General features: G+C 45.0%; 1 protein-coding gene across 2 annotated transcripts in view; it reads left to right on the top strand.

The window, feature by feature from the left end:
- The first annotated feature begins 3536 nt into the window (after window positions 1-3536).
- Window positions 3537-21306, top strand: part of LOC139584563 (inactive serine protease PAMR1-like) — a 51137-nt gene continuing 33367 nt past the window's right edge. The window contains exon 1 of one of the 2 annotated variants that reach the window (XM_071416567.1): window positions 3537-3907. In XM_071416567.1, the coding sequence (XP_071272668.1) occupies window positions 3745-3907 (163 nt within the window). In that variant the 5' untranslated portion in view covers window positions 3537-3744. The remainder of the gene's footprint in view (window positions 3908-21306) is intronic. The other variant, XM_071416566.1, reaches the window with a different exon arrangement.

The raw sequence follows: 21306 nt of genomic DNA, 5'->3' as shown, positions 1-21306 counted from the left end.
CCCATCCACATCGATGGGGCTGTAGTGGAGCAGGTTGAGTGCCTCAAGTTCGTCAGTGTCCTCATCGCTAAGGAATTAACATGGTCCACACGCAGCCACACAGTGGTGAAGAGGTCATGCCAGCACTTCTTCACCCTCAGGAGGTTGAAAAGATCCTAAAAAAGTTCAACAGCTACACCATTGAGAGCCCAGTACATCACTGGGCCTGAGCTCTCTGCCATTCAGGACCACTATAAGGCTGCTCTCGAACGGCTAGATGTTCTTTACCATTCGGCCATCAGCTTTGCCACCAATGCTCCTTATAGGACACATCACTACACTCTATACTCCTCTGTAAACTGGTCGTCTCTGTATACCCATCGCAAGACCCACTGGTTGAGGCCTCACTCCCCCTTATCAGAGATATCTACTGCAGCCCTCATCCTGCACATACAACACCTGTTCTGTCAGTCACATTCTGTTAAAGGTCCCCAAAACACACACATCACTAGGTCGCTCATCTTTTACGTTCGCTGCAGCTAGCGACTGGAACAAGCTGCAACAAACACTCAAACTGGACAGTTTTATCTCAATCTCTTCATTCAAAGACTCAATCATGGACACTCTTACTAACAGTTGTGGCTGCTTTGCATGATGTATTGTTGTCTCTGCCTTCTTGCCCTTTGTGCTGCTGTCTGTGCCAATAATGTTTGTCCATGTTTTGTGCTGCTACCATGTTGTGCTGCTGCCATGTTGTGTTGCTACAGTACCATGTTGTTGTCATGTTGTGTTGCTACCATGCTATGTTGTCATATGTTGCTAATCTTTCTATGTTGTTGTCTTAGGTCTCTCTTTATGTAGTGTTGTGTTGTCTCTCTTGTCGGGATGTGTGTTTAGTCCTATATTTTTATTAAATTTTTATTCTATTTAATCCCAGCCTTCTGCCTTTGGTAGGACGTCATTGTAAATAAGAATTGGTCCTTAACTGACTTGCCTCGATAAATAAAGGTTAAATGAAATAAATAAAACAAATACATATTTACCATGCGGGGTCAGAGGAAGGCCCAAACAATTGTCAAAGACTCCAGCCACCCAAGCCATAGACTGTTCTCTCTGGTAATGCACGGCAAGTTGTACCAGTACACTAAGTCTGGAACCAACAGCACCCTGAACAGCTTCTACCCCCAAGCCATAAGACTGCTAAACAAGACTGCTAAATAACTAATAAAATGGCTACACGGACTACCAGCATTGACCCTTTTTTGCAATAACTCTCTTGCACTGACTCACTCACTCACTCACTCACTCACTCACTCACTCACTCACTCACTCACTCACTCACTCACTCACTCACTCACTCACTCACTCACTCACTCACTCACTCACTCACTCACTCACTCACTCACTCACTCACTCACTCACTCACTCACTCACTCACTCTCTCACTCACTCACTCTCACACGCTGCTGCTACGGTCTATTATCTATCCTGTTGGTTAGTCACTTTAGCCATACCTATAAGTACACTACCGTATAAGTACACTACCGTTGTGGTCACTTAGAAATGCCATTATTTTTGAAAGAAAAGCAAATTTTTTTGTCCATTAAAATAATATAAAATTGATCGGAAATACAGTGTAGACATTGTTAATGTTGTTAATGACTATTGTAGCTTGAAACGGCAGATTTTTTATGGAATATCTACATCGGCGTACAGAGGTCCATTATCAGCAACCATCACTCCTGTGTTCCAATCGCACGTTGTGTTAACTCATCCAAGTTTATCATTTTAAAAGGCTAATTGATCATTAGAAAACCCTTTTGTAATTATGTTAGCACAGCTGAAAACTGTTGTTCTGATTAAAGAAGCAATAAAACTGGCCTTCTTTAGACTAGTTGAGTATCTGGATCATCAGCATTTGTGGGTTCGATTACAGGCTCAAAATGGCCAGAAACAAAGAACTTTCTTCTGAAACTCATCAGTCTATTCAAGTTCTGAGAAATGAAGGCTATTCCATGCGAGAAATTGCCAAGAAACTGAAGATCTCGTGCAAAGCTGTGTATTACTCCCTTCACAGAACAGCACAAACTGGTTCAGCCAGAATAGAAAGAGGAGTGTGAGGCCCCGGTGCACAACTGAGCAAGAGGACAAGTACATTAGAGTGTCTAGTTTAAGAAACAGACGCCTCACAAGTCCTCAAACTGGCAGCTTCATTAAATAGTACCCACAAAACACCAGTCGCAACGTCAATAGTGAGGAAGCTACTCCGGGATGCTGGCCTTCTAGGCAGAGTTGCAAAGAAGAAGCCAAAAGATTCAGATGGGCAAAAGATAACAGACACTGGACAGAGGAAGATTGGAAAAAAGTGTTATGGACAGACAAATCTAAGTTTGAGGTGTTCGGATCACAAAGAAGAACATTCGTGAGACGCAGAAGAAAATAAAAGATGCTGGAGGAGTGCTTGACACCATCTGTCAAGCATGGTGGAGGCAATGTGATGATCTGGGGGTGCTTTGATGGTAGTAAAGTAGGAGATTTGTACAGGGTAAAAGGCATCTTGAAGAAGGAAGGCTATCAATCCATTTTGCAACGCTATGCCATACCCTGTGGACGGCACTTAATTGGAGCCAATTTCCTCCTACAACAGGACAATGACCCAAAGCACAGCTGGGGAGCAGGTAGCCTAGTGGTTAGAGCGTTGGATTAGTAACTGGAAGGTTGCAAGATCAAATCCCCAAGGTAAAAATCTGTTGTTCAGCCCCTGAACAAGTTCCTATTCTGTTCTTAACTGACTTGCCTAGTTAAATAAATAGAAACTATGCAAGAACTATTTAGGAAAGAACAGTCAGCTGGTATTCAATCTAATGGAGTGGCTGGCACAGTCACCGGATCTCAATTCTATTGAGCAGTTGTGGGAGCAGCTTGACCCTATGGTATGTAAGAAGTGCCTATCAAGCCAATCTAAATTGTGGGAGGTGCTTCAAGAAGCATGGGTTGAAATCACTTCATATTACCTCAACAAATTGACAACTAGAATGCCAAAGGTTTTCAAGGCTGTAATTGCTGCAAATGGAGGATTCTTTGATGAAAGCAAAGTTTGAAGGACACAATTCATATTTCAATTAAAAATCATTATTTATAACCTTGTCAACAACTTGACTGTATTTCATATTCATTTTGAAACTAATGTATGTTTTCATGTAAAACAAGGACATTTCTAAGTGACCCCAAACTTTTGAACTGTAGTGTACATAGCTACCTCAATTTCTTCGTACACATCGACTCAGTACTGGTACTCCCTGTATAGAGCCATGTTATTTTTACTGTTTATTGTTATTCACTGTGTATTTATTTTTGGAATAGGACCAGTAAGTAAGCATTTCACTGTTAGTCTATACTTGTTGTTTTACGAAGTATGTGACAAATAACATTTTATTTTCCTGGACCAGACACTCACCTTAATACACCTCTTAGTGTTAGTTATCTTTCTGAAAAGAGAGTGTGTGTGTGTGTGTTTTTGTATACAGCTGAGCGAGAGCATAATGGGTTAAAACAGCCTATGGTTTAATTTAAGAGCAGTGACATCGTCTGAAGAGAGGAGCAGGGCTGTTGGAAGCCCTTCCTGACTGGAGCTCCTTACCAGGCTGGGCTGTAACCTGAAGCAAAGGGGGGGGGGGGGGAAAGAGAAAGCAACAGAGGGAGAGAGAAAGAGTGTGATGTCAAACCAGCTGAGCTCAGAAAGTAAACAGAGCTTCAGACTGCAGCATGCTTTCTGCGGTATGGGGACTGCAGCTGGGGGAAAGCCACGGGGGGACCCCTACGCTCCCTCACACCGGCACCCACCACTCCCCCAGGACTCATGGATCTTCCCTCTTCATCACCCTCTTCATCCTCATCTCCCTGTACCAGGGGCTAGCATGGCCCTACGGTAAGAGCCCCTGCAAAATCAGATATGTCTCTCTCTGTCTCTCCACCCTTCCTCCTGTCTTTATCTCTCCTTCTCTCTTTCTCTTAAAGGGCAGAAAGGCTTTCAGAGTGCCTTGTGAAAGAAGAGCCATACAGTGAGATGTTAAGTAGAAGCTTTTGTAGAGGGAGGAAACAGAGTTTGTTGTTGGTTTGACTTAAAGAACCTGCTGTGGGATCCTGTATGAGTCAACCTCTTGGTGTTTTAACTTGTTATTGTCCACTTAAGAGTCATCACGCTCTTTCTTTCCTCACCCATTACTTATTGTGCAACATGATTTCACATCTGCTGAGCACTTTAAATTATTTAATTTCAACTGACCATCTCTTATCTGAGATATGTGCTGGATCCCAAACAAAGCCACACATTCCTTGTAAATAGATGGAGCCGTTCCGAGCCTGCTTATCATCCTGTTAAAAATTTGGCAGTCTGTGTCTATTGACAGAGTGTTGTGGATGAGGTCTGCTCAGAAGCATCTGTCTATTGGCCCTCGTGACCATTTGAACCACTGCAGGGTGTGTATCATATTGGAGTGAATAATGCAGTCTCTGCTGATGTGTCTACCATACGTGTCTCTCAGAACTTTCCAGTGAACTACACAGAGACTTACTAACTATAACTAACACCTTCGGGTGTTATGGCAGTACAACAAAGCCTAATGTAAAACGTTTTATGAGGTAGACTACAACCGTTTTAAATGCCTGTAATGAAGATACCTCCCTTCGGCGATGAGAGATGTGCCAGAGTTTACTACTTACCTGATATTAAACAGCAATTACAGCAGTGAGGCTGACTCAGGCTATTTATTTACCAGTCGCTTCAAATTCCTTATACAATCAGTTAATGAAGGATGAAATCGGGTTGAGCAAAACAGCAATCACTATGGAACTGTGCCTAGAGGGAAGGTTGTGGGTTTGATGGTTTTTCTTAAAGAGTAGAAGTGATTACACACTGGAGCCAAGTATTTGGGGTGAGGGCAGTGAGAGAGAGGAAAGAGAGGAAACTTAAGAGAGCGAGAGACAAAGAGAGAGACAAAGTGAGACAGGGGGGGCAGGAGAGAGATATAAAAACAAAGACAAAGACAGATAAATCTTGTGAGAATCCTTAACTCTAAGGCTCAAGCTGAGTTCAGTCAGCAACAGGCTGCAGGCTGCCTGGACATTCTTTCCTGTTGACTGTGGGGTTCGCCCTCCACTATGCTTCCAAAGGACCTCTGTACTTCTTACACAATTTCTACTCTCCAGTCAGTCAATGACAGCTTATTTGGCTAAGATCCCCAGGAGGCTGGTTTAGGCTAATGGGTAGTTAGCAGTCGTAAATAGAGACCAAGGTCACTGGCAGATGGAAGAGAGGGAGAAGGGAGAGGGATAAAAGGAGAAAGAAGAGGGGAGAAATAAGAGGGAATAGGGGAGAGAAGAAAAAAGGGGAAAGGGTGAGGGGAAAGGGCAGAGTGGAGGTGAGAGAGGTGAGAGGAGAAGAGTGTCAAGTTGGCATAAATGGGTCGGGAGACAGGCGCAGGAATGCATAATAGTTTTTTTTATTAAGCCCAAATGACGGCGTGCCGTGTAAAGGCACGGGTGCGAAGACCAAACAAACACGTGACAAAACACAGGGTAGAAACCCAAAACAAAAGAGCGAGGAGTACGTCAAATAAATAGCACATGCGCACAATGATTAACACATGGGACGAGATCCTTAATCATCTGCGCAATCCACAATGGCACGAAAGCCAAAACACACAGCACAGGTACTCACACGCACCATGGACATTGTAACAATAATCGAGCGCACAATGGAAACCAAAGGGCACACTTATACAAGTACTAATCAGTGGGAATAGGGGACAAGTGTGCGTAATGAAAGTTCTGAAGGGATCTGTGACAAAGAGAGAGTGATGGGAGAAGGATATGGAGAGTCTGCCTGAAAGATTAGTGGAATCTGTGTGGGTAGCTGGACAGGTAGGATGACTGACAGTGAAGGTGAACAGGTGGTCACGTGTCAGGTGACAGAGGAATAGATGAGACTGAGGTAGGAATTCCTTTAACCATAAAGTGGTATATTTACTGAGTAGTCTGTGCTGCATAACAAAGGAAACAAAATAACATGTATCCAATCAAATTCATAATCACAAAGATCAAATCCTAACAATCATTCATTATTAACATAATTAGGGAATTCAACAATCCAGTTCATTTAGAAGTCAATTGTAATCACCCGTGAGTCATTTAGGCTCTTAACTATTTATCATAAATCATGAAAGAATACAAACAGTGAATGGTCATTCAATCTATAATCCCCTTTAGTCTGATATCAAAGTCGATCAGATAGCAAACAATGACGTTTTTCATTTCACCCTTTCAATTGTCTTCATGTGTACATGTAATTAATTTAATTACATATTAACCATATCGATTGCATAATTGGCCTATGAGGATCCGTAGGGCCGCGATCATTGACAATTCACATTACACCATATGTTTGAAGCGTGCGCTCCAAGCCGCGCTCGGCGGTAATAACTATAAACAATAACTGATGGCCCACTCTCCCGATCGCAACAGATAGTTCAGATGAAAGGTAACAGAGTCGGTGGACTTACGTGGATTCATGGACGCACAGAACTTCTGGAGCAGATGGAGTTAAGGAAGAGAAAGCAGCGAGATCAGGCGATGGCGTTTTCCTCCTTTAATGTGGATGAGATCTGTCGGTCATTGCCACCTGACCTAATAAAGCGCCCCTGGCCCAGCTGAGTAAGTGGCCATGAATTAAAGGATTATTCCACCAACTCCATGGGCCTTTTCTACAGCCACCCTGGAAATTTGTTAAATTCCACACTCCTCAAAAAGGCTCATTGCTCCCCGTCCTCCGTCATCTCAGGGAGAGGAATTAGTCGAGCAACTGGCCGGATATATGTCCGGTTCTTTATCTGGATCTCCACTGATCTAACGCGATCATCGGTCCCAGGCATGGTCTTAGTGATACGTCCCACCGGCCAGGATGCTCGAGGCAACTGAGGGTACACCATCATTACTACTTGGCCAGTTTCCAGGCTGGCCATTTCTCTCCGCCATTTCCCCCTGTGCTGTAGGCTTGGTAGGTAATCCCGAATGAATCGGGCCCAGAAATGGTCAGCCAAGATCTGGCTGTGTCGCCACCGGCGTCTGCCAACGAGGTTGGTATCAGCATACATGGCTTGAGGAAGTGACGCATCTCGGCGTCCCATCAAGGGCATATTCGGTGTAACCGGATCGGGGTCAGCGATGTCTGCAGAGAGATATCCCAAGGGTTTGGAGTTCAATATCCCTTTCACCTCTATCAGGAAGGTCCGCAAGACAGTTTCAGTGACAGTTTGGTCCCCCAGGACGACTCGTAAGGCCGTTTTTACAGATTTGATCTCTCGCTCCCATGTTCCTCCAAAATGAGGAGCTCGTGGAGGGTTAAATTTGAATAGGATTTGTTGGTCCATCAGCTGATCCTGGAGGCTGGGTTCCATGGCTTGGAAGGCTTCCTCCAACCTGGCTTCTCCTGCCTTGAAGTTTGTGCCTCTGTCAGCCAGGATCTTGTAGGGTTTCCCCCGTCGGGAGATAAACCGCCGTAGGGCCATGAGGAATGCTTCAGTATCCAAACTCTCCAGTAGGTCCAGGTGGACACACCTAGTCGTCAAACACTTGAATAGAATGCCCCAGCGCTTTTCCACTCCATGACCTAGCTTGATCGTCAAGGGGCCAAAGCAATCTACTCCTGTTGACCAGTAGGGTGGTTTGAGGAGGCGCAAGCGAGCAGGGGGTAAATCTGCCATTTTGGGCACAGTGGCTCCGGCCCTCCATTTCTGACATTCTACGCAGGCGTATTGGTGCTTACGAATGGCTCCTCGTCCTCCAAGTATCCAGTACTTCCGCCTCATCTCCCCATAGACCCTCTCTGGCCTTGGGTGGAGAAGCTTTTCATCATAACTCTTGATGAGGAGCCTGGTAAGAGGGTGTCTGGAGTCAAGGATAGTTGGGTGGATAGCATCGGGGTCCAAAACTTCTGCTTGGTGCAGCCTCCCTCCGACTCTGATCACTCCAAGGATTTGATCATATTCTGGGGCGAGAGAGAGAAGACGGCTCTCCTTAGCAACTTCCCTACCAGCTTTCAGAGCTTTTAGCTCCTCAGGGAAGCTAACTGCTTGTGCATGCTGAAGGAGTAGTGTCTCTGCCGCGAGGGAGGTGGGTATAGAAGCCACCCCATCTGAGGTCTGGTTTGTGGCGGCGATCAGATCGGGCAGTGTTTGGGATTATGCTAGGTCAGGGAGAGCTGTTGTTGGTTCCGTAGAGATGCTGTAGCATTGGGCGGACTTCCTTAACTCATGAGCTTCAGTTGGTTGCGGAGGAGCCGCACGCCTGGGGGCTGTCGGCCACTCGTTCTCTGGTTGGGACAAGAATGGTGGTCCCAAGCTCCAGCGATGGGGTTGAGCCAGTTGCTTAAGGGTTTTACCGCGAGTAACGTCATCAGCAGGATTGTTTATGCTATCAACATACCTCCAGTCCTGGACTTCTGTCAGGTCTGGGATTTCCGCAATGCGAGTTCTGACGAACACCTTATACCTGCAGGACTCCGATGTGAGCCAGGTCAATACAGTGGTCGAATTACTCCAGTTGATGACCCTTTGGATTGGCAAGGTGAGCTTGGCTCGCAAGGTAGAGGCCAACTGGGCTCCGGAAAGGGTCAGCACTGAGTTCCAGCCTAGGCATTGACAACTGCTTCCTGGACCTGGCCATGACAAAGGAGACATGGGTGTGTCCTGCCTTATCCTCCACTCTTAGATAGGAAACAGCCCCATAAGCTCGCTCTGAAGCGTCACAGAACACATGCAGTTCCAGGCATGATCCCAGTTGGTCAGCACAGGGTGGTACATAACATCTTGGCATTTGGACTTCAGAGAGCTCCGATAACTCTGTTTCCCAACAGATCCATCGTTCCACTAGGTCAGCCGGGTGGATCGGTTCATCCCAGTCCCTCTTGGCCTGCCACAGGTCCTGGACTAAGACTTTGGCCCGGTTTGTGTATGGCAGGATATACCCAAGGGGATCGTATTGACTGGCCAGTGTCCAATAGATGGTGCGCAGAGTGGGGGTTTCGGTACTCAGGGCTGAGCGGTGCTTGTACCCAAGGGTATCCGGTATGCAGCTCCATCTCAGTCCTAGAGTGGGCTCTTGTGGGTTAGCACCAGACTGTGGTAGCCATAGTTCACTGCTACTGGACCTGGCTTGTGGCGGGAGGTGCTGGATAACCTCTGCGCTGTTACTCGCCCGCTGTCGGACCTCAAATCCCCCTTTGGACAGCTTCAGCCGTGGATGGGATGCTCTGTAAGCAGTTGTCCACATAGAAGGCATTTTCCACTGAATCCCATACGTCTGCGTCACTGTCTGGGTGCTCCCGTGCGTGTCTCTGCAGAACGTATATGGCACAGCAAGGACTGCAGGTGGTGCCAAATGAGAGTACTTGCCATTCAATAGATGGTGGGCTCTGCATCTCGTTCCATATCTCGCCATATGAACTGGAGCAGTGTGGTGTCGGAAGGCAGTAGACGAATCTGATGAAACATGGCTTTGATGTCTCCACTGATGGCTGTAGAGTGCTGCCGGAACCGGAGAAGGACACCGAGCAAGGAAGGACCTAAGGTTGGTCCGGGGAGTAGACAGTCATTCAGGCTTTGACCAGCAGCTTGGAATGAACAGTTGAAGACAAGTCGGTACTTCCCACCGTGTTGCTGGATAACATGGTGAGGGAGATACCAGGATTCGCTGAGTGGGTTTCCCTCTTCATGAGCGGTCACTTTTGTGACATAGCCTGCCTTCACAAGGTTATGAATCTCCCGGTTATGAACTTCAGCAAGCTCAGGATTCTTCACCAGGCGTCGCTCCATTCCACGCAGTAGTGGGAGTACAGCCCGTATTGTGGTTGATGAGAAAATGTTGGGGAAATTGAGCGTTTGGAAAATAGAATATCATATTGTCTGAAAGAGTTCAGTTCAAGTCTCAAGTTAACAGACCAAATGTCTAAAACAAACGTGCAAATTTCAGGCTCCTGTTTGACCTAGATTTCAGTATACATTTTTACACACGATACACCATTTAACAAAAGTGGATAATAGAGAAACGGGTGTATGTATTCAAACGGGCTTGTGGTTTCTTATCGGACAGATGTTTATTTAAAGCATTGCAGAGGTTGTCCATGGAGACCTATGTTTGGGATCAGGATCCATATGTGTGAACAGAGCTACAGTATCCCCAACACACTCCATCCCACATACTGTACACCACACAGGAGGTTGGTCGCACCTTAATTGGGGAGGATGGACTTGTGGTAATGGCTGGAGCGGAATGAGTTGAATGGCATCAAATTCATGGTTTGATACCATTCTATTTCCTCCGTTCCAGCCATTATAATGAGCTGTCCTCCCCTCAGCAGCCTCCACTGGTACACCACAACCCCCAGAGTAGTTTCCTTTTCCACGGCCGCTAAATCGCTCAGACCTCAAAATATTAGACATCTGCAGCCAGGGAGCACAGAGTCAGCATGCACACACAAGCGCACACACGCACACACTACAGCTATTCTGCTCTGCGTACGGGGACAATTTGTTTCGTAGCAGATGCAATGTGTCATCTTATTGATAGTCAATGTTTCCTGACACAACTGTTTATTTATTACAACTCAGACAAAGAGCCTGACACAACAGTGGTGAGGCCACAAGACACACAGCTCCTGAATCACAACACTTCCTGTGACATAAACACATGTAGCCATCAACAAGCGGCAGCAGAGAAATATGGAGATTTTTAACAGCTATGACAGAGCCCTGAATGCAGACGGCATTAATCTCTGATACGACACTCACTGCTCAGCAAAGCTCAGCGCATGAGTTCTCTCGCTCGCCCACATGCATGAACACATGCATTAACACATGCATGAACACACGCATTAACACATGCATGAACACACGCATTAACACATGCATGAACACACGCATTAACACATGCATGAACACACGCATTAACACATGCATTAACACATGCATGAACACACGCATTAACACATGCATTAACACACGCATGAACACACGCATGCCCGCGCACTAGCTCTCTGTGGTTTCTGACTCTATTGTGATCTTAATGGTCCTCAGTTGTAGTAGCAGGCTTTATATAAGGAGGCAGTCTACGGTAAGGTGCCATTTTTAGAGCAGAGGACAGGGTATAGTTTTTTTGGGGTGGGGGGGTAGGTACAGTACTCACAGCTGTGCCTCAAAGCATTTGGATGTGAAATCAGAGATGAGAGGAATGAAAAGAAGTGTGTGGACTTTTTATACACAACAGATAAAGAGACTGTAGAGCAACCTTGAGTTTGACCCAAAAATAGACATTTATAGGGGGACTGCCATGAGTTGATATGAGTTGGCCTGCTGCCAGGGCTGGATTGCATGCTGGTTTATGGTCAATATTAGGATTTTGGCCAATATTTTTTTTGTGTATCAGTCAGAGCAGCTACATATTGTACGTGGTGTATCAGTCCATATGGTTTGTCCTTTATATGCTCCTTGTGTTTGTCTGATAGTTTATGACCTTTCTGACGGTCTTGTTGCTGTGTGAGACCTGTGGCATAGAGGGGGCAGTAAGGCAGCAGGGTAGCAGGGCAATAGGACAGGGCTCAGATACAGACATATCAGAACCTCTGTAGGAGGACTGTCTGAGTGTATATTCTGCTCCCAAAAACAATGATGTCAGCATCTGGATCCACATCAAAGCCGGATGGCACATGTTAACAACCTTACAACCTGTGTCTAAACCCAGTAATGGGATGGGGTGGGGGATGATGTTTTAAGCGGAAAGTGGGTCTCCTCTCTCCACCATCCACCAGGTGACAGGGTTTCTTTGAAGATGCTCAGATTATTGCTATTTTGGTTTCCCCGGCTCCTTGACATTCTTGTCGGAGCACATCTCCCACAACATCTGGGATGGAAAAAACAGATACCAATTACATAAGGCAAGAGAAGCCACACAAACTGCACAGTGATCGGCATGCCTAGCCAAAAGCCTGGAAAATAACTTACCGGGGAGTTTTCTATTTGTTGGTGTGTTTTTCTTTTTTCTGTTCTAAGCTGTGAGCAGTTAGCACAATTGCGTAGAGCTAGCAGGGCTGTTCACAAGCAACCCATTCAGAAATAGTCTGTAGGCTATGTGAGGAAAGAGACAAAGACAATATCACAAAACATGCAAGCATGTATTTCTTAATCAAGCTTGTTGTGTGGTAAGGGGTTGTGTGGAATATCAGTGCCATGGGCAGGAGAGATTAATCCAAGCACAATCCATATCAGGTTGTTACAATGCACCGGTGTGGTTGTGGGCAGATCTGCATAATATTTGCATAAAGATAATGGCCTCATACTGTGATTGCCTGTGCACATAGAAAGGGAGCCAAAGAGACTATACAAGATTATGCAAACACAAACATGAAACCGGTGCCTTCAGTTCAAAAGAGGGCAAAAAAGGTAAGATTGACACATTCAAAGTCCAGACAGACAGTCTCAGGTTCAATATTTAATGCCTAAAGAAAAGAGCTAGGAGAGAAAGGAGTGTAGGAAAGGATTTGGTAAGTCTGTGCTATTTCCCTCACACTCTCACAATTATTTTGTCAGGCTTGGCAATTGCAGAAAACACCTAATTTAAAGATAATTAGTTTAAAAAATGCATGCCGTAGGAAATTCGCACACATTTTTGCAGGGGTGAAAGTAGATCTAATATCTTCCCGATACGGGGACCTCCTAAGTGTACGAAACATTTTTATAGGCCTAATCATAGAATTAGGCTATATATAACCCTATTAATTAATTAGGAACTCTGTGGGCCTAAAAGTAAAGATTTGTATTAGACTACGTTTTAATGTGTCATAAACACAACCAGTCATGAGGTTTTCATCTGATTGTCAAAGAATTCCTTCAAAAGGCTCATGTAGGATACCCGTGCACAGAGGTGTGTTCAAAATATAGTTGAGATTTTTTTATTTAACTAGGCAAGTCAGTTAACAACAAATTCTTATTTATAATGACGGCCTAGGAACAGTTGGTTAACTGCCTTGTTCAGGGGCAAAACAACAGATTTTTACCTTGTCTGCTTGGGGAATCGATCTAGCAATCTTTCAGTTACTGGCCCAACACTCTAACCACTAGGCTACCTGCTAGTGCTTATAAGTTCTGACACTTGGTAGGCAATTTGTTAGTCAACTTGCCTATAATTAGATACATACAGTAGACCTACATGTTACGTCCGTCGTCGGAATGAGACCAAGGTGCAGCGTTGTAGGCGTACATATTGAATTTATTAAACGAACACCAAAAAAACAAGAAAGATAAACGACACGTAAAGTAATGTAGCGCTAAACTAGCAACTAACAAAAACAAGATCCCACAACAGAAAGTGGGAAAAAGGGCTGCCTAAGTATGATTCCCAATCAGAGACAACGATAGACAGCTGCCTCTGATTGGGAACCATACTCGGCCAAAAACAAAGAAATAGACAACATAGAATGCCCACCCCAAATCACACCCTGACCTAACCAAATAGAGAAATAAAATGGCTCTCTAAGGTCAGGGCGCGACACTACAGTTTCTCTTCTGTCATTATTACTTGAAGCTAGTCTAGAATACTACGTAAATAAAGCCTTGCTCACCAGAATATTGTCATAAATCAATAGAATGATCAATGTATCATCAACAACCTAGTTGACATCTTTAGCCTAAAGTTTTCCCTTTCTCTGCTTCTCTCATGGAGCAAGAACGTTTAGGGACTGGGGAGATTTCCCTTGCAAAAATCTGTTTCTCTGGTTTTAATAAAATGAAAAGCCGTGAAAACGATCCAACATGTTTCTGATAACATTTCAGTTTGTTTTGGATGCATATTTTCTGGGGTTGAAAATGAAATGCTGTCAGCTTTTATGTCGCTGAAAGAAATTGCACATTTAGGCTACACAACACTAGTGCCAGAGTGTGAATTTCACCATGACATTCAGGGGCCTCTATTGAGACATGCAGTTTAGATGCTGGAATTCTTTGGGAGTGGACCAACATCCACAAGTTAGACACATTTTTAAAGTGATTTGTTTGACAATTAGATGAAAATATAGGCCCAAAAATAAACGTTAGAACGTTTTCACTGCGGTAAAAAAAAAGGTTTGCTCCCTATACTTTCAATGTTTTTTCAGAAAAACATGGGTAAATGGCGTTTACTTGCATTTACCCTCCACTAGGCCTATACCACTACAGGTAGCCTACCCCTCTTAGCTGAGGCAAGTTTACACACATGAACACACGCAGAACAAGTAGCGTACATTCAATATAATACATTAGTTGAATTAAAACATGTTTTACACCCTAGTTAATATGTTGTCCATAATTCATTAATTAATCCGTGGAGTCTTCACAGATCATGTGACATAAAACACTACTTTTCTTTCCTTACATTAATGATATTTATGACAGTATTGTTTGTCATTATTAAGCATTTAACAATTGAAGTAGAACATTGGAGCCTGTACGAATCATATATCTTGGATATCTGGGAAAATGCACTATAAGTGTAGGCTAACTAAGCAACACTATGTAACATTTCATTATGTTTTGCCGACAAAACTGTTCTCATGGGCGCACAAATCCAAAATAATGTAGACCTATGCCATTGCAAAATCGAATGCTTCTAACCGAACATTGACATCTTCTAACCGAAAGAGTCACCTTATAGGCTTACTGTCATTAACACATAGCCTACTTGTTGGATAGATTGGATGCAAATTGCTGTCTAGCTGTAGGCTAGTTGTCCAGTGATATTGTCCACCATCATCAGCTGATCCAGGAAAGAAAATAATAAAGCTAAATAAATGGTCTACTACACTGAACAAAATAATAAACACAACATACAACAATTTCAAAGGTTTAAATAAATGAATTAGGCCCAATGGATTTCACTTGACTGAGAATACAGATATACATCTGTTGGTCACAAAAGGTAGGGGCGTGGATCAGAAAACCAGTCAGCATCTGGTGTGACCACTCATCTCCTTCGCATAGAGTCGATCAGGCTCTTGATTGTGGCCTGTGGAATGTTGTACCACGCCTCTTCAATGGCTGTGCGAAGTTGCAGGATATTGGCAGAAACTGGAACACGCTGTTATACAAGTCAAATTAAATCAAGCTTTATTTATACAGCACATTTCAGACGTCGAATGCAACGCGATGTGTTTTTTACAGGAAAAAATGAATAAAAAACGATGAAAATAATAGCTGAAATATTTACTACACAACAAACATAACATAAAAAACAAAGAATGACACAAACTTAACAAATAAAAAGCACCCTAAGGAAAGCAAAGCAAAAAATATGTGTTTTAAGATCTCTTTTAAATGTGTCCACATTTTCAGCCCCCCTCAGGTTCTCTGGCAAGCTATTGCAGAGGCTGAGGACATAATAACCAAAGGCTGCCTCTCCATGCTCCTTGGTTCTTTGGGATAGTTAAAAGGCCAGTGCCAGAGGACCTGAGGGACCTACTGGCTCCAAAACTTAAAAGCATATCTGACGTATTGGGGTGCCCAATCGTGTATGGATTTAAAAACCAATAGAACATATTAAAATGAATTCTAAAACTTACAGGCAGCCAGAGTGCAGACACCTTAAAACTAGTGTAATGTGTGCTCTCCATCTGGTCTTGGTCAGTACCCATGCTGCAGCATTCTGTATGTTTTGCACTTGACCAATGTCTTCCCAACAATGCTCAATTGGTGACATGTATGACGAGTATGCAGGCCATGGAAGAACTGTAACATGTTCAGCTTCCATCAATTGTGTACAGATTCTTGCGACATGGGTCTGTGCATTATCATGCTGAAACATGAGGTGATGGCAGCGGATGAATGGCACGACAATGGGCCTCAGGATCTCATCACGGTATCTCTGTGCATTAAAATTGGCATTGATAAAATGCAATTGTGTTCATTGTCCATAGCTTATGCCTGTCCATACCATAACCCCACTGCCACCATGGTGCACTCTGTTCACAAAATTGACATCAGCAAACCGCTCACCCACACGACTCCATAGACACTGTCTGCCATCTGCCTGGTACAGTTGAAACCGTGATTAATCTGTGAAGAGCACATTTCTCCAGTGGCCATCAGAGGTGAGCATTTGCCCACTGAAGTCAGTTACGACGCTGAACTGCAGTCAGGTCAAGACCCTGGTGAGAATGACAAGCACGCAGATGAACTTCCCTGAGACGGTTTCTCAGTTTGTGCAGAAATACTTTGCTTGTGCAAACCCACAGATTCATCCGCTGTCCGAGTGTGCTGGTCTCAGACGATCCCACAGGTGAAGAAGTCCGGATGTGGATGTCCTGAGCTGGCATGGTTACACGTAGTCTGCGGTTGTGAGGCCAGTTGGACTTGCTGCCGAATCTATAAAATGAAGTTGGAGGCGGCTTATGGTAGAGAAATGAACATTATATTCTCTGGCAACAGCTCCGGTGGACATTCCTGCAGTCAGAATACCATTTGTACAATCCCTCAAAACTTGAGACATTTGTGCATTGTGTTGTGTGACAAAACTGCACATTTTATAGTGGCCTTACATTATCCCCAGCACAAGGTGCACCTGTGTAATGATCATGCTGTTTAATCAGCTTCTTGATATGCCACACCTGTGAGGTGGATGGATTATCTTGGCAAAAGAGAAATGCTCACTAACAGGGATGTTGACAAATTAGAGAGAAATACTTTTTTTGTGCGTATGGAACATTTCTGTGATCTTTTATTTCAGCTCATGAAATATGGGACCAACTCTTTACATCTTGCTATTATATTTTTGTTCAGTGTACTTAGGGCCATGGATGGCACAGAGAACACCAGTATCCGTGCTCCAACCTGAAAAACAAACCAATGAGCGTTCTAAACAGTTCACTGACTGTCACAACTTCTGCCGAGGTCGGTCCCTCTCCTTGTTCGGGTGGCATTCGGCGTTCGACGTCACCGGTCTTCTAGCCATCGCCGATCCACCTTTCATTTTCCATTTGGTTTGTCTTGTTTTCCCGCACACCTGGTTTGCATTCCCTCATTACTCGTCTTGCATATAACCCTCTGTTTCCCCCCATGGCTGTGTGTGGAATTGTTATGTGTAAATGTATGTGTACTCCAGCCTGGTTTGCGCCAGGTTATTGTAACCCTTGTGTGTTTAGTTTTCTGAGTGCCGTGTTTTGTTCGCCTCAATAAAGGGCTCCGTTTGCTACGCATTTCTGCTCTCCTGCGCCTGACTTCCCTGCAGCCAGTTACGCACTCCGTTACCCCTGGCCAAAGCAAACAAATCAATGGATTAATCTAATGCATTGGAATAAAGGCATAGGCTATTTTTATCAAACGCATGGCAAACAACTGTCGGAAATTAGTAATTGCAATGAAAATCTATGCTAAAGGAGCTCAGCTGAAGCCGAAATGCAGCACTACTGTGCTCTCGAGTGGCGCATTGGTCTAAGGCACTGCATCTCAGTGCTAGAGGCTTCACTACAGACACCCTGGTTCTAATCTAAGCTGTGTCACAACTGGCTTTGACTCGGAGTCCCATAGGGCAGTTCCCAGTGTCGTCCGAGTTTGGCTGGCGTAGGCCGTCATTGTCAGTAAAAACTTGTTTGCTACTGACTTTCCTAATTAAATCAAGGTTAAATAAATTGAAAAACTACTGAGTAAACAGGTTTAAACCATGACAGAGAGATGGGGGTGTGTTTATAGGGCAGTAAGCCATATCTCTCTGCTTTGCATAATACCTGCTCTTCAGGCACATGCCAATGCACCAACAAGCAGATGTGCTGCCACTAAGGCCTGGCAAATAGTCATTAGTAGAGGAAGGGGTTGGGCTCCCCTCAGAGATACTGTATGTGTTGTGCATTCCTGCATGGTCCAGCACTGACAGAGAGAACCCTTTTCGTCACACATTTATCAGCAGAACTCTGTCTCAGTAAACACAGTCTGTCTCTTTACACAGTATAAACACAATATAAAGGAGATAGAGCAACTAGCTCTCACAGTCTCACGTCAGAATTAGACGTCATGTTTCTCAAACAGCAAATTTCAAAATCGTTGCAAATGTCAAATTTTGAAGAGTTTAAGTTTAAATGTAGGCATTAACAATGACATCTTAAGGTTAAGCGTTAACTCCAAATGGTTAAGGTAAGAGTTAAGTTTTGGAATAGGCTTAAAATAAAAAATCTCAAAAACAACATTCTATCACTCGATTCCAATTTGCAACCTTTGGAATCAGAGGCAGATGCTTACGCCCATCTACAACGCCCTACCTAACCGAAACCTACTTGAAGGTAACAGCGCTCACTGTTGCCCCTAGTGGCCGGTTTCCACGTCATCTCCCGACGCCCTCAGACATGGATGGACGTCGAATACTAACTTGTATCACAGGTGATGTGGCTGGATAGAGACCAACAATTCAGAAGTTCGGCTTCTCACCATCTAACGAACATGTCGGAAGGGGTAGTAGTTGATGGAGTTTGGTATGAGGGTTTTGGCGTGGATGGTGGTCTGTGAAGCCATCCCCTGGTCATGGACCGGGGAAGCGAGCTGGCCTCCCGGTAGTGTCAGCCCCCAGTTGTGAACTGTGGTTGTGCTGAGCCTGCTGGCAGGGTCAACCCCCTGCCGTAGGCAGAGGAAGTGTTTGCCCTCTTGCTGGCGGGGACAGTCTCTGGTAGTGGCCCGAAGTGGAGCTGGCACCCCCAAAAGGAACATCCAGCCAACTGGAGGGGTAAGTAGGGGTTTTAGACTTCTGTTTGTTGAATGAGCGGGAAAGCGGTCGTGGGCGCTTTCCGGGCATGAAGATGTCTGGTGGCTGGATTGTTTGTGCATTGGCCAGATGGTGATGGTGGAAGTTAGCCTTGTTGTGGGGGAAAGGGGTGTAATCCCGTTGTGATTACACCTGGGGCGCACAAGGGTTTGTTGGACATATCGGACGTGTATTGTGTTTGAGCGGATCCAAGTGTTTTAGGCTTCAGATGACCAACGGCCGAGGCGCTTGATAATGGCAAGGTAGCTCGCCACATAAGCCATTATGTTGTGCCATGATAGCAGCTCTGATCCAGAAGAATTGGGAGGAGTAGAGGTGAGCAGGGTAACCGGCATGGGAGATGGTGGTCTTCAGGTGTGCCTGAAACCAGTGTCTGGTGATGGGGTGGCCTCTGTCTGTTATGAACAGAGGCTCGTAAGGGGAAGAGTAAAGGGCGTGGTAGTGGAAGTAGGAGGAGAGGGAGGAGAGGGAATGGTTTCTGGGTCGAGGATGGTGAGGTCAGAAAAACAAGGTTGGTGGGTTGGACTGAAGATGTGTGCAAGGGTTGTGAATTCCGAGCAACGGAGGAACCCAAAGAAAGCAAGAGTGAAGATAGCTTCCATGGTCCGGTTGGTGTGGAGAGAAACGAGTCCTATCCTGAGAGTGGTGATGCAGGCAGAGAGGATATCAAAAGGTGATGGGGAGCCGGGTGAGTGCGCTGGAGGGTTGTTGCCTCTTGCGGTGGACCCTCAGTAGAAGTGCAGTCTGGGATGTGTGATGGCTGTGCAGGGGGAGCCATGTAAGACTTTGAGTATGAATTGCAGACAACTGAGGTAGGTTCTAATGGTGGTGTAGGGGCAGAGGTGCTGGTGGGCGTACGTGACATAGGATGGGATGGTGGGAAGGTCGAGGTTGGGGTAAGCAGAGTGCATGCTGGTGGTGGAAAGTTCTGAAGGAGTTCCATGGAGTCCGGTAGGTTTGTAGGATGCTGGAGGTGATGCCATGGAGGATGGTGGCTCTGGTTTGCTGGGTGAGTGTGTTGATGTCCAGTCTTGGTTATCGGAGGGCTCTTGACCTGAAATGCCGTGGTGGGAAGGGGGCTCAGGCATTCCCATGACGAGAGTGGCCACAGCAAGTGCAGCTTGTCAACCTGGCAGGAACCTGGGACCGGTTGCATAAAACATCTTAAGTGTTTCGCTTAAGGATATAGCTTTCAGGAATGATTTCAAGGAATTGTTTAAGGGCGTTACATAGAGCCCATCAAATGTTTTCCTTAGGAAAGGGCATACTTAAGGGGTTATATGGTAATTTGAAGGCAAAAAGAGTCTCTGGTTACCATGGATACGACCTGATTCGTTGACTGAAAATCTCATCAAGGAGATCATATTTATTTAATTTACAGAGTAGGTACAGTGCATTTGGAAAGTATTCAGACCCCTTGACTTTTTCCACATTTTGTTACATTACAGCTGTTTTCCCTCATCAATTTACACACAATACCCCATAATGACAAAGAAAAACTGTTTTTTGGAAATGTTTTCAAAAACAAAATTGAACAAAAAGCGGAAATTTACATAAGTATTCAGACCCTTTACTCAGTACTTTTTTGAAGCACCGTTGACAGCGATTACAGCCTTGAGTCTTCTTGGGAATGACGCTATAGCCTTGGCACACCTGTATTTGGGGAATTACTCCCATTCTTCTCGGCAGATCCACTTAACCTCTGTCAGGTTGGATGGGGAGCATTGCTGCACAGCTATTTTCAGGTCTCTCCAGAGATGTTCAATCGGGTTCAAGTCCGGTCTCTGGCTGGGCCACTCAAGGACATTCAGAGACTAGTTCTGAAGCCACTCCTGCATTGTCTTTGCTTTGTGCTAAGGGTCGTTGTCCTGTTGGGAGGTGAACCTTTACACCAGTCTGAGGTCCTGAGCACTCCGGAGCAGGTTTTCATCAAGCATCTCTCTGTACTTTGCTCCATTCATCTCTCCCTCGATCCTGACTGATCTCCCAGTCCCTGCCGCTAAAAAACATCCCCACAACATGATGCTGCCAAAACCATGCTTCACCGTAGGGATGGTGCCAGGTTTCCTCCAGTCATGACGCTTGGCATTCAGGCCAAAGAGTTCAATCTTGGTTTCATCAGACCAGAGAATCTTGTTTCTCATGGTCTGAGTGTCAGGACCCGGTTACGAACTCGGGTCTCCGGTGTGAGAAACAGTCACTTAGCAAACTGAGCCACTAATAGTCGACAGAACCCAGAAGATGAGGCAGACACAGCAGTACTTGAGACGGTGTTTTAACAAAGAAAAAAGGAAAGTACTTCAGGCAAAAATATAAATCCACAACGTCAAAAGTAATTCCAAGAGAAAAAAGGTAATCCTCCAAGACAAAAGGTAAATCCACAAGGTGGTAGATACAGCAGGGAAAAAACCTCAAAAGGTCCCGTTTGGCTCAGTTGGTAGAGCATGGCGCTTGCAACGCCAGGGTTGTGGGTTCATTCCCCACGGGGGGACCAGGATGAAT

This window comes from Salvelinus alpinus, chromosome 9, assembly GCF_045679555.1.
Source record: "Salvelinus alpinus chromosome 9, SLU_Salpinus.1, whole genome shotgun sequence".
NCBI classification, from domain to species: domain Eukaryota; kingdom Metazoa; phylum Chordata; class Actinopteri; order Salmoniformes; family Salmonidae; genus Salvelinus; species Salvelinus alpinus.
This window is presented reverse-complemented; position numbering and strand designations above follow the sequence as displayed.